Source organism: Lycium barbarum, chromosome 3, assembly GCF_019175385.1.
Source record: "Lycium barbarum isolate Lr01 chromosome 3, ASM1917538v2, whole genome shotgun sequence".
NCBI classification, from domain to species: domain Eukaryota; kingdom Viridiplantae; phylum Streptophyta; class Magnoliopsida; order Solanales; family Solanaceae; genus Lycium; species Lycium barbarum.
Window position 1 is genome coordinate 32,831,322 of NC_083339.1, and position 14,940 is coordinate 32,846,261.

The window sequence follows — 14,940 nt, forward strand, 5'->3', positions numbered from 1 at the left end:
ATGTATCACAATTGATTTGTCATCAATTAGCTTCTCAATGGCTCTCTTCAAAGTAAAACAATTTTCTGTGCTATGACCCTGAGCGTTAGAATGATACTCGCACCTGACAGTGGGGTCAAAACCTCTTGCATTTGGGTTGACATTATACGACATGATAGGTTCAATCCAACCCAATTGTATCAATTTCCGCAATAGGCTTGTGTATGATTCTCCAATTAGGGTGAAATTTTCCCTGTGTCTTTGTTCTCTTACATAATTAGTCTTAGGACGTGGATTATAAGGTGCTTGAAAATTTTGTTGTTGGGGACGAAAGCCTTGTGGAGCAGGCGCCCTCCATTGTTGGCATTGAGGAGGTCGGGCATATGCCTAGGTGTTGAAAACCGTATTGGGGTGGAGCAATTGAGTAGTGGGGATCCTGATGCAGATAAAAATGTTGAGGTGAGTTGGATTGTCCTTGTAAGATTTGGTGGTTTATCCCCCTTTGAGCAGCACTGGACCCTGATGCCATCATGGATCCTTCCTCTTTCTTTTTTCGATTTCCAAAACCACCAGACCCATTTTGAATTGCTTGGGTGGTAGCCTTGAGTGCTACCTGACTCACAATTTTGCCGGACTTGATGCCAGTTTCAACCATTTCCCCAACTTTAATTGCTTCTCCGAATGTCTTTCCCACTGTGGAAAGCAAGTAGTGGAAGTAATCAGGTTCTTGTGTCTGGAGGAAAACATCAATCATTTCCAACTCCTTCATCGGCGGTTTGACCCTGGCAGCTTGTTCTCTCCACTTGATAGCATATTCTCTAAAACTCTCGGTAGGCTTTTTCTTCATACTGGCGAGAGAAGTGCGATCAGGCACGATATCAATGTTATAGTGAAATTGTCGAACAAAATCTCCTGCCATGTTATCCCATGTAGGCCAATTAGAAATTTCTTGGTCGATGAACCATTCTGAGGCAATTCCCACTAGACTTTCTCCAAAATATGCCATGAGTAATTCTTCCTTACTCCCTGCCCCTCTTAGTTACTTACAATACTTCTTCAAGTGTGCTACGGGGTCACCGTGACCATCGTACTTCTCAAACTTCGGAGTCTTAAAACCAAGGGGCAGATGAACATTGGGGAACATGCACAAATCTCTGAATGAGACTCTTTTTGGACCTCCTAATCCTTGCATATTCCTCACACTCTACTCTAGACTCTTCATTTTTCTAGCCATTTCTTCTTGTCCCTCATTCTTAGCAGTTTTCTCGATCTCGATGGGGGAACTATATTGCTGAAAGGGGTTATACGAGTCTGGGACTTTAAAAGTCAATTTCGGAGAATAATATTGATCGTGGTGACCTTTAGATGGAGGCTCATTATTGGACTTCTATACCAATGTTAGTTAAGGGATTGTAGTAGTTTGTACAGTGGGGATGAAAAGTGGGTTATTTCTGAGGGGTGCATTTGGAGGGCGCACAATGGAAGTTCCAGAAGTGTTGGATATGTTAACATGTGGACCAAATCCAAGAGGAAAAAGTGGATCACTTGTCGGGGTTTCAATGGGAATTGACATAGTCACATCCAGGAATCCAGGGATTGAAGATGGTGGAGCTTGCCCACTCATCCAAGCCTGGTACATGTCAGCCATTTGTTGTCTCAACATCCTTACTTCCTCTGCTGATGCTGATTCATGTTGAACCATTTGACCTCGAGATTCATCACCGTCTGACTCGTTTCCATCCTTATGGGCCATTATCCCCTTTCTTTTGGACCTTGTGTTATATTCGTGAGGAGCCAGTTCAACCACAAACCAACCACCTTATCTTTAAGACAAGAACAAACAAGTTAGGGTTTAGCATTTTGCAGATATTAATCACACGTTGTATGCCATGCACCTAAATTATTTCCCATCTAATATGAGCATCGGAAGGCTTTCATGTTTCATCCCGGCTTTTAGGTGAATTCATTTCTTATTTTATTTATTTATTCCTCTTTCGGTGATTTTGAAGCATTTTGATCGAACCCAATAAGGGGTGCCTACGTATCATGTTATACATGAATCAAATCATTACGTAGTTCATGAAAAAGAACAAATTTGGATTTTTTGAATCAACTAAAAATATTTTTATTGACTTTCAAATTAGTATTTTTCAATACAAAGACGTAAGGGAAAATAACCAAAATGAAAGGCACCATAGACTCGAAAAGACTAAATCGGGACTAGAATATCCAAAACAAACTAAAAATAAAGACTCGAAAAGAGTCAGTCTCAAAATACAACTACTGAACTAGAACTCCTAATAATTATAACTAAACCTCAATCTTGCGAAATCCTCAATCTTGCATGTCAACTAATGCATATCTGCTCACGGTGCTTCTGGCCCAGGCTGACCCCCTAACATGTGATATATCTGCTTCAGTTCTGCTGTGAAGTGGCGTGCGAAGGTAGGCACCTCTCTAGCAAATTGCTCATAACCCATCCCCTGACAGTCCAGACAACTTTGAGCAACATGAACAGCTAAATGGTAGACATGTTCTCTAACATCCTGATAGTTCTGCTCTAAGTCTCGGACTTGCTGCTGGCGAGTAGTGGCTATCTCTCTTATACCTGCCTCACGATTCAATGCTAATTCAAGCTGGTTTCGAATTCTTGCTCGGTCATTCATTAATTGGTTCCTTTCTAAACCAAACTAAACTCTTTCTCTGTCAAATTCAGCTTGTTGTCGAGCTTGCAGGGTCAAGAATTGAGCTTTCTCATCTTCAAAACGTGCTTTCTCTGCATCAAACAGGTCTCCCTTCTCATCAAGCTTCCTCTGTAACTGATCCACTGCTTGTGTGACAATGCCTAAGTCTTCATACAAGGTCTGAATTGTAGAGCGATGTTTCCTCACAACTGTTTTGCGGGCTGTCGTAACTCTAGCATCCACTTCTGCCTCCATCTGGGCCAAATACTCTCTGGCATTTGTTAGCTCTTTATCGAGAGCGTGTAGAGTGGACTAATAAATTTTCTCCACATCTACACGGGTTTGCATGATCCTCGCCTCGTATACAGCCTGTTGCTCATTTAATCTAGCTCGAAACTCATGTTCAACGTCCAGACGGGCCTGCCAAACTCTTGCTCTGACCTCTGACTCTCTGTCCAACTTTCTTTTTCTAGACCCCTCGGGCCCTTTTTCAGATAGGGACGGCTTGCGCAACCACAAAAGGTACCCAGGACCTACTCTCCCCCTGTCACGATCCTCTACCATTTCTCTCAATTCGGAGATTATGCCTCCATACCAAATCTTCAATATTCCATCACTATAAAAAAGAAAGCCTGGAGGAGTGTCATACATAAATATGCTCATGTTTTCCTCTCGAGGAATTTCTTGAAGTCTACCTAGCTATTGCATAACCCGAAGTGGGGCATAAGGTTGGACACCCCTGAGCCCAATTAGTACTAGAAAAGGATGGTGTGAGGACATACAAATGACTTCATGTGCGGGGAACCAGTGGTAGTTCCAAATAATCTTATCAGCAGTCAACTTAGAGAGTTTTTCCTCACAGGCTTTGATACCAATTGGTAAATCACACTTCTCGACCCTTTCTTCATGCTCGGTCATGTAGTTCACCCAATCAGCATTGAATTTTGGTGCAAAATGATGACGATAGAAGTGTTCAAGAAACCAAATTTGTAAAAGAATGTTGCATCCCTCAAAATATATAGCACCTTCTTTACATTTGGTCAGTGCTCGGAAGATGTCCCCAAGAATCATGGGTATAAGAGTGAGGTTATCCATCGTAGTCAATGCCTGCACTACTCCAGCTAGACGAATATCAATTTGTTTATCTCGCTCAGGGAAAACAATACAGCCTAGGAATGCAACCATGAAAGCAAAGCGTCTATGTATTTTCCATGTCTCGATTTCCCCTTTGTTGTTAAGTTGACCCAAACACTTCTCAAATCCGTCTTCTTGCCCATACCTTTCATATAAAAACTCCAAAGAAACCCAACCGCTTTCCAAACTTGCTTCCTCCATCTTATTGATTTTTAAATAATTCAAAAACTTAGTTCCATCCACCCGTTTCGGAACTATGGGTCTTTTATTACGAAGATCAGAACCTTGGAGCTTAGAGCCCATCCCCATGAAGCCCGTAATTTCTTCTAGGGTCGGTGTCATTTCACAGTCCGAGAATCGAAACACGTTGTTCTTATGGTCCCATACCTGAACCAATGCCTCAAACACATTTCTTCTAGGTTTGATTTACATCATATGCACCAGATGCCCCAAATGAACTTTTACTTGCCTTTGGTCATATCCCCCCATATTTCTCCACCATTGCCATAGTTTCAGTGGTATTTCGTCGACAATCATGAACTTTGGTATCCCTTCAACCCTGGGCCTTTTATCACACACTCCTCTAGTTGGTAGCGACATATTGTACCTTTAGGGAAAACAAAGAAAATTAAGATTGAAACTTACTAAGACACAAAATTCCCGATTTTCTCGAGTATACAAAAAAAAAAACTTAAAAGAATGAGGAACTTAAAGTAGATTTGGCCAAGACACGGGTCCTTAAATCAATTTTTTCGAAACAAACTCTGATAGACTTCATAGGAAGTTTTAAGACTAATTAAGGAAACGATCAAACGGAAGGTAAAACTAACTAATGGGACTATTTTTGCAAGATACAATATTTTTTATACTTTCGAGTAGAGTTTTAAAATTGTCTTAGCAAAAAATGGACGAAGGCGGGACCACAAAATAATCATTTTTGCAAAAATCAACCTTTAATGTGACCGAATAGGAGACAAGATTGACAAAGTGGTTACTCTTACGAAAACAACATTTATTTACTCTCCATTGCAATATTTAAAGCTATTTTGATAAAGATGGCAAAAAGCAAAAAAAAACTAAAAGACTTAAAATTAGCTTTCTTCCCTTTTTTTTTCTTTTTTTTTCCAAAACAAGATTTTTTTATTTTTTTATCCAAAAAAAAAGTTGGAGGATAATTATTTCTCCCTTATTCTTCCTAATCAACCTAAAAACCGGTCAACATGCAAAAGCCTTCCAAATAAATGTGTTTTCATATAGCACATAAAATGAACATGGTGGTCTTTTGAAATGGATACCTGTCTTAGACGGACCCGACCCCTGTGTCGAGTCCCACTAAGTCAAATGCACGTGATGTAAATAAAGCGTAGCCTACTAGGGATAATCGTTACTTGTGGCTCGTTTTTCTATGTTTAACATCCTAAAGGAGAAGGTGTCTAGACTGGCTTACCCGAGCGGACAACTCGAGCCGGGGAAGGGCCAGATCGCCGGTAGCAGAGCTTTTTCGGCTTCACTGGTGGTCCAACCCCGCCTAACATGTGTGACTGCTAATTATCCTGAACCAGGAGCGTAACCACCCACAGGCTCATTCAGACAGAAAATTTTGTGGAGCGTAACCACACACACAGTGAACAGTGGTAAATGTGTTCAGAGACTCAGAGGGGTGCGCAAGAGGAGACAATTTATATATGAAGTCACATAATGTCAAAGCGGTAAATAAGCAGCAAATAGCATATTAGGCCAACAAGCAACAACAACAACAACCCAGTGAAATCCCACCACGTGAAGTCTAGGGAGAGTAGAGTGTACGCAGACCTTACTCCTACCAAGGTAGGACGGCTGTTTCCGATAGACCCTCGGCTCAATAAAAAACATAAAAAGAGGTCAGATAATGCTAAGAGATTCAAAGCGATATTAGGCCAACAAGCACAGAATATATATCCAAGAAATAAAGAAAGTCAAATACAAGTCAATATATAAAGCTCGAATTCTGGTTATCCCCAGCAGAGTCGCCATCTGTCACACCCCCTTTCTTTTCTTAATAAAATTAAATTTGATTTTGATTTGTTTTTAGATTTATTTAAAAGGGTTTTTCCAATTAAAGTGACATTTTGAGAAGGGATTATTTATTCATTATAGATTCGCCACTTGGAATTGAGTTTTGGTGTTCCAAGTCACCTTATTGAATCCCTAATCAAAGGAAATGGCTCTTTATTTTTGGTCTGCGAAAACAAAAGTCCGGGTAAGAAATTCTGTTGACCGGGAAGAAGGTATTAGGCATTCCCCATGTCCCGTGGTTCTAGCACGGTCGCTTTTATCGACTAATGTTGAGCTTAAACCAATCTTGGATAAAATCATGTTTGCCTTAATTCTAGTTTGCCCAATTAATTCGCTTTGAACATAATGACTTATATTTTTGGCCATGCCTCACTCCCTCATATGTATTCCTTTCGCTCTTTTCCTTTTATTATTTTATGGGACAACAAGATTGAAATAATTCACATCTCATCTCGGTCATCTCTAACTTATTTAATTGGGTCTTAAAATGGACCATTAACATAATTACCCCTTAAATTAATTAACTATAAACTTTTATACCTTAGCAGGAATGGGCTGTCGACTACATCTTAAATTTTTCTTAAAAATAAAAATCACTTGTATGCCTTCAACTCAGAATAAAATCGTTCACGTGCAAAACTTGAATAATGAACATATTTATAAATAACTTGGAAATATTAAAACGAGATAGAACTATGAGTGTAAATCCATATCAAATATGCTACTAACTATCATTGGATACTTATTGCTAATACCTACATCTTTCATCATAAAATGAAACACATATATAACACCTCACACAAGGACATGATTTCCATCAAAATGTACGGCTCAAAGCGAAGATACCGATTTAAAATTATTTGTATCAGTATACGACTGAATCAAAGGACTGTAAATCAAGATAAAAAATTTAATGGCATGCTTACCTAACATCAAAGAGAAAAACTATCTAAGACAACCAAATACCTCCAAGAATCAATTTTTGAATCATTTTAAAAAAATAGCAAAACATCATCAGCATTATAGCATGGACTAAAATACTACACCATTTAATTTATAAATAAATTATCCATATACACAAATTTACTTCAATCAAAACAAAGAACATAAAGAAAAAAAGACTTAAATGTGGATTCTTCGTTCATCTATTAAACTCCATTTATCCACATAAATACTTCAATATCTCATATTTTCATTATAAAATATAAATTATAAGCATATATATTTTCCTAGTATATTTTCTGTGTATATTTACATGTAGGATTTAATTTATTTATTTGTTTTTACTTATATAACATGTATTATATACATTATTATATCATGTATATATCCACTATTATAGTATCATTTATATATTTATTCTACGCATATATTTGACTATAACGTGCATAATACTGTGTATATAGTTAATTTATTAACACTACAAGTTTGGAATTCTACCATTCTCATTCTAATTCATGGAAGAAATTAAATTTCAATACTAAACAAAGGGAACTGAGCATTCAAAGGCTAACCATTGATGTTATCATAAACTTTTAAACTCAAAATGGAATAAACTATTAGTGATGTTAGAAGAAAGCTCTAACCTAACGTGTTACTAACAAATTTCAGAACAATTAAAACATGCGCACGAAAATAAATAATTTTATACTTAACAATCTTTAAGACTAACAAGACCATTGAATAATATATATATAACTAAAATATGATTAAAAAAAACGTACTATTTATCTAAAAATGTATCTCCATACTTAAGCAAAGAAAATGGATTCGGGAGACTCCAACATATTCTACTGCAATTTAAATTTGAACTCGAACATATATAAGTCCCAAACTATTAAACATCAAAAGATATTATCCCATGTCAAATGATTCTTCAACAGAACTTTGATTCATCTAATGTATCGAAATAGAAAAGTAATACCGAAAACGAACCTTCAAATTCTTTTCGATCAATAACAAAAGCAACGTACAATCTACAGAGTTCCAAGGCAAACAAAAGCTGGTTTTCAAGTCCGCGAACTCGAAACAGCGAACAAAACCTCGAACTCAATTTCCAAACCAAACCTTTACGGAGCTGGTATTTGTTTTCTCTTTGCTCTCAATGTATTTTTTTTTACTGTGTCTTTTGCTCTCTTTGCTAACTGTTTTTTTTTTTTTTTTTTTTTTTTTTTTTTTTTTTTGCTTCTGATGTGTTTTTTCTCTACTATTGCTTCTGATCTATGTGTCCCGTATATGTGTTACTGGGTATATATTTATATGGATGTGTGTGTGTGCTGTGTCGTGGGAGTGTGTGTGTGTTTGTTGCATAAAAAAAGGGATTGGAGGATAAGGAGGGAGAGACGTGAGTTTAAGGGGTTGGTTTTGGGTGAGAGACGTGAGGGTGAGGGTAGTAGGTTATAGGGTTTGTTTTGGGTTGAGAATTATCAGACGTATGGTGTAGGGATTTTAGGATTAGTGGTAAAGTTATGTTAGGTTAGTATCTTTTAGTTATTTGGTCCTCTTTTTTTTTTTTTGGTTTATTAAAGTTAAATAATTTAAAAATATAAGGATAAGAAAATTAGCTAATTATTTCTAAACCAATGAAATATAGCAAAAATTAAATAGCTAGTTCATAGTAAAAGAATACTAAAATCACTAGTTTATTTATTAAACCCAATTTAGAAGAAAACTTATTTTTTTGCAAATTTCTTTTCTCTTAAAAATAAAATGAAAACAAGATTTATTCTAAAATGTGACTCTATTTTTAAAGTTTTCAATTTTTAAAATAAAACTAACTAAAATTGACATAAAAATCAAAATATCTAATCTAGACCTAAAATAAATATTTAAAAGCTAAACAAGGTGTAAAAACTTATGTTCGGTCAAAAATTAGGTGTTTACACGCGCAGGTACGAATACTAGTCTATATATATAAAAAAGGAGAGGTACGAGAAATGTGATTAAGCCAAGTGGCAAGCTAATAACAAGTCAATTGGCAATTTTAAGACAAACTTTTTTTGGCTATGTAATAAAACTTTTGAATTGTTTAATTTGAAATTAAATATATGTAGAAGTATTTGACTTTGAAAATATTAGATTTCTAAATGAACTCTAAATGACGTTTGGAGTAAAATTAGACTTATTTAGAGATACCCACGGCTTAAGAGTTCTACATGAACTCTTACTATAGCCAAAACTTATCCTATCATATATTATAAAATATATATAAATACACTTTCTTGAAGAAATAAAATTAACTGCATTCCATTCTTTATTTTTCTTTAATTTGAATTCAAAATATATATATTTTAAATACAACATAATTTAATCCTCTACCATATTAAGAGTTCTACATGAACTCTTACTATAGCCAAAACTTATCCTATCATATATTATAAAATATATATAAATACACTTTCTTGAAGAAATAAATTTAACTGCATTCCATTCTTTATTTTTCTTTAATTTGAATTCAAAATATATATATTTTAAATATAACATAATTTAATCCTCTACAATTGTGATCACGATACATTGGCTTCTCTTAAACCATATCTTCTATATCTATATCTATATCTTCTATATTTATAAAATAGGAGTTACAAGCAACATGGTTAAGCCATATTAAGAGTTATACATGAACTCTTACTATAGCCAAAACTTATCCTATCATATATTATAAAATATATATAAATACAATTTCTTGAAGAAATAAAATTAACTGCATTCCATTCTTTATTTTTCTTTAATTTGAATTCAAAAGATATATATTTTAAATACAACATATTTAAATCCTCTACAATTGTGATCATGATACATTGGCTTCTCTTAAACCATATCTTCCATATCTATATCTATATCTGTACACGGGTAAAACCGAGGATACGGTCATGCTCGGTTTCCCGTTGTCATGGTTATGTTCGGGCAGGACGCAATCGGCTTATCGAGGATAAGGCTTCAGGCTCGATCTAGAACGAGGCGTTGAAGCAGAGGCGGTTAACCACTATGGGGAGGAGACCGGAATATCCACCCTCAACCGGATATTTCGCCATCAATCTCGGCAACAGCTGTCACCAGATTTCTTTTCCTTACTTAGAATTGCACTAGGGTTAGGACTCCTCTATTATATAAAGAGGAGGCCCCCATTCATTGAGGGGGGTTGGGCAACAGAAAGAGAGAAAGAGTTCATGTAAAAAAGCAATAGAATCATCTGAGTTCATTGATATTTTCCTAAGTTTATCTTCATTATTCATTGTGTAACACTCGCCAAAAGGGGTTCGACCTCGGTTCCGGTACCCGAGACCTGTTATCATTAGTGTTTGGTCAGATCTGCATCTTTTATTTACTTATTCGCTTATCAAGTAATCTCATCTTGAATTGAATTGAGCCACATATCTTTATCATCACACATAAATTTAATTGTTCTCCATTTTAAGGTTAAACAGTTTGGCGCCCACTGTGGGGCCAGAGATAGTAGTGGCGGTTCAATACAAAATTCCGGTTACACTCGATATTTTACATTTGTTCTTTAAGGTTTGATTTCAGGTATACCAGAAATGTCGGATTCCCATTCCGTCAACTTTCAAGTCGATCCAAGCCATCATGAGCATAACGATGGGGGCGTACCTAATAACAACGCACCCCCTATTAATCCTATTCAAGCCGGATCATCAGTGGGCAACGTACCGGCCGGCGAGAATAACGGAGCCATGCTGCAACAACTCCAAAATCAGTTAGACATGGCTATAGCCCAATTACAGGCCCAACAAGAGATCATAGTGCAATTGCAGAACCGTAGTGAGTCACCCGATATTGCTCCATCAGAACAGACCCAGGATACGGAAGAAAGGCACGTCGCTCGGAATAACGAGGACCATCTCAGACAGAGCGGCGAACTGATAAGAATGCTCAAAGAATTGACGGGACGAGTCGAGTCCGGCGAAAAGAAGATAGAGGCGAATGATAAGAAGGTGGAGAACTACAACTCGTGGGTCGATCAGATTCCAGGGGCCCCGCCGGTGTTGAAGGGACCGGATTCGAAAAAATTCGTTCAAATGTCATTTCCGCCGAGTGCGGCGCCGATGAAGATCCCCAAGAGATTTTGCATGCCCGATATGCTGAAGTATAATAGGACAACGGACCCAAATGAACCTGTGACTACATATACGTATGCTATTAAGGGGAATGATCTTGCCGATAACGAAAGGGAATCAGTGCTGCTTAAGAAATTCGGGGAAACCGTGTCGAAGGGGCAATGATTTGGTATCATAACTTTCCCGAGCATTCAATTGATTCATTTTCCATGCTCGCTGATGCTTTCATCAAGGCCCATGCTGGGGCTATCAAGGTCGAAACCCGAAAATCGCACTTGTTCAACGTCAAGCAGCGAGATGGCAAGACTCTCCACGAATTTGTGGCCCGATTTCAAATGGAGCATATGGAATTACCTCCGGTCACTGACGATTGGGCCGTTCAGGCTTTCACTCAAGAGCTTAATTCAAGAAGTTCGATCACATATATGGAGCTAAAGCAAAATCTGATAGAATACCCGGCGATCGCCTGGGCTAATGTACACAACAGGTATCAATCAAAGATCAGGGTCGAAGATGATAAGATTCTAAGGACCGCTTCGGTATCATGGCATTCTGGTAAAGGGAGTGATCGATCGAAGAGGGTGGCAAATCGGGATTCCAGATCATCATATGACAGGTACCAACCTTACCCGCTCGATTGAAGGGGAAATGGGCGCAACAGCGAATCGGGCAAGAATGATAGGAGAAATGATCGAAGGAACGATCGAGGCCAAAGTAGTCGGGGACTGATAAACAAAAATGCTATCGATAGAGCCTCGGGAAACAGAGAAACTCCAAGGTTATCCGAATATAATTTCTGCGTCGATGTAGCGACCATATCGGCGGCCATTATCCGTAACAGAGAAACAAGGCATCCAAGGCCAATCCAATCTGATCCAGAGAAGCGGGATAAAAGCCTTATTTGCAAATACCATCACACTCACGGCTATCGAACCGAAGATTGTCGGCAACTGAGAGAGGAGGTTGCCCGTCTGTTCAATTTGGGACACCTCTGAGAATTCCTAAGTGAACGAGCAAAAACTCATTTCAAGAACATGGACTCCAACAAGCAGGATAGGCCGGAAGAGCCTCAGCAGGTGATACACATGATCATGGGAGGAACGGACGTTCTCATTGGGCCGGTTGTAAAACGCACCAAAATTTCCATAACAAGGAAAAAGCGTATTCGGAATGACGACCCCGACGGTTCTATCTCGTCCAGTGACGAGGGCATAGAAGGCATCGCCCGGCCTCATAACGACGCACTGGTAATATCTGCCCTTGTCAATAAATTTATAATCAAAAGTGTGTTGATTGATCCAGGTAGCTCAGCTAACATCATCCAATGGAGAGTCATCGAGCAGCTAGGACAACTAGATCAGATCGTGCCAGCAATACAAGTCCTCAACGGACTCAACATGGCATGCGAGAAGACGAAGGGTGAGATCACTTTACCGATCTACATGGCAGGAACTACGCAACAGACAAAATTTTATGTGATAGAGGGAGACATGGGATACAATGCATTGCTAGGAAGACCGTGGATTCACCTCGTGAGAGAGGTCCCCTCAACTATGCATCAGGTATTGAAATTCCCGACCCCAGAGGGTATCAAAACCGTCTGTGGTGAACAACAGGCCGCAAAGGAGATGTTCGCGGTCGAAAAATCTGTTAAAATTATAAAGGTGCCAGATTGGAATGAAGGGGAGAATGCCAAATAGCAATCACATATTCCGATCTCGAGTCCTCGGAAGATCGGAACAGAGACACACCAAACGAAAAGTTAAAGTTCAGAGTGTTGAGGACCTTTGGGGTGCCCGATGATTCAGATGCCACTAAATCCACAGTCGAAGAACTCGAGCAAATCACATTGTTCATTCATCCACTAGATAAGAAGGTATACCTGGGCACAGGGTTAACCCTCGAGCTCAGGAAATTTTTTATTGAATTTCTTAAAAATAACTCAGATTGATTTGCTTGGTCCCATTTAGACATGACAGGTATTCCACCGGATGTGACAACACACAAGTGGAGTCTGGATCCAAGTTTTCCTCCCGTCAAACAAAAGCGGAGGCCACAGCCCGAGGTAAAACATGCATTCATCAAAGACGAGGTAACTAAGCTCTTTAACATAAGGTCCATTCGGGAGGTAAAATACACGGATTGGTTGGCTAACGTTGTGGTAGTGCCTAAAAAGGGGAATAAGTTTAGAATGTGCGTATATTATAAAGATTTAAACAAAGCTTGCCCGAAGGATTCATTTCCTTTACCCAGCGGCGATCGCATGATCGACGTTACTGCGGATCACGACACACTGAGTTTCCTCGATGCCTACTTCGGGTACAACCAAATACAAATGGACCCGGAGAATCGAGAAAAACCCTCTTTCATAACTAGGTCTGGCACATATTGTTATAATATAATGCCTTTCGGATTAAAAAATGTCGGTGCCACCTATCAGCGGTTAGTAAACCGCATGTTTGAACACCAAATAGGGAAATTAATGGAAGTTTATATAGATGACATGGTCGTTAATTCCCTGTGAGCAGAGGACCATTTGAAATTTTTGCAGGAAACTTTCAGCATATTAAGGAGGTATAACATGAAGCTGAACCCGAAAATGTGCCTTCTAAGTCGGATCGGGTAAGTATCTCAGATTCATGGTATCGAATCGGGGAATCGAAATCAACCCAGATAAGATAAAGGCAATTGAAGATATCACCATGATAAACGACATCAAAGGGGTACAAAGATTGACAGGACGAATAGCTGCCTTAAGCCGATTCATCTCCAGATCCTCGGACAAAAGTCATCAGTTTTTCTCGTTGCTAAAGAAAAAGACTGACTTTGTATGGACTCCCGAATGTCAGAGGGCCTTAACAGAACTCAAAAAGTACTTATCAAGTTTGCCTCTACTCCACACGTTAAAAGCGAACGAGCAGCTGTATCTATACTTGGCGGTGTCCGAGATAGCGGTGAGCGGTGTCCTGGTTCGAGAGGAGAAAGGTACGCAAAATCCAGTTTACTATGTAAGTAGAACCCTCGGTGACGCCGAAACCAGGTACCCACATTTGGAAAAACTCGCTTTGGCTTTACTGAGCGCATCTAGAAAACTAAAACCTTACTTTCAGAGTCATCCCATATGCGTCGTAACGTCGTACCCCCTAAGGAATGTCATGCATAAACCCGAACTCTCAGGCCGACTAGAAAAGTGCGCTGTGGAGGTTAGCGAGTATGATATTGAATACAAACCCCGAACTGCAATCAAATCCCAAATACTAGCGGATTTTGTGGCTGATTTTGCACCGGCCATAATCCCCGAGGTCGATAAAGAAATGATTTTTGCCTCGGGGACTAGCACGGGAGTCTGGACTCTTTACACAGACGGTGTGTCTAATGTAAAAGGGTCCGGGTTAGGGTTCGTTCTCAAACCTCCCTCGGGTGACGTAATAAGACAATCTATTAGATCGGCTGATTTAACTAACAACAAAGCCGAGTATGAGGCTATGATTGCAGGTTTAGAACTAGTTAAAAGCTTGGGAGTCGAGATCATAGAGGGCAAATGCGATTCTCTCCTTGTGGTCAACCAAGAGAATGGAACTTTCAAAGTCAAGGATGATCGAATGCGGAGATACCAAGAGAAACTGTAGGTTGTCCTTCGTCGGTTCAAGGAGTGGACGTTGGAACACGTGCCCTGGGATCAAAATAATGAGGCGAATACCCCGGAAAATCTGGGATCCTCGGTCGAATCGGATGGGTTTAACTCCGGAGCTGTGGTGCAGTTAACAAAATCGGGCATAGAGATCGGCCACGCCGAGATAAACTTGACCAGCCTCACTTGGGATTGGAGGAACAAATACATAGACTATATTTAAACAGGAAAGCTTCCATCCGATGCTAAGGAATCAAGAGCCCTCCGAACCAAAGCAGCTAGATTTTGTTTGATCGATGGCCAGTTATACCAACGGTCGTTCCACGACCCCTTGGCGAGATGCCTAGGACCAGGAGAAACCGACTACGTTCTGAGGGAAATT

At 39.1% G+C, this 14,940-nt stretch overlaps 1 protein-coding gene across 1 annotated transcript; it reads right to left on the reverse strand.

Annotated features, from left to right (window-relative positions):
• Positions 1 to 2,153: 2,153 nt before the first annotated feature.
• LOC132633839 (uncharacterized) lies at positions 2,154 to 8,529 on the reverse strand. The gene is made up of 2 exons (XM_060350273.1): positions 7,788 to 8,529; positions 2,154 to 4,404 (listed from the first exon to the last, which is right to left on the reverse strand). Exon 2 carries the CDS (start codon positions 4,137 to 4,139, stop codon positions 3,363 to 3,365), a length of 777 nt encoding a protein of 258 aa, XP_060206256.1. The 5' UTR covers positions 4,140 to 4,404; positions 7,788 to 8,529; the 3' UTR covers positions 2,154 to 3,362.
• Positions 8,530 to 14,940: the final 6,411 nt, after the last annotated feature.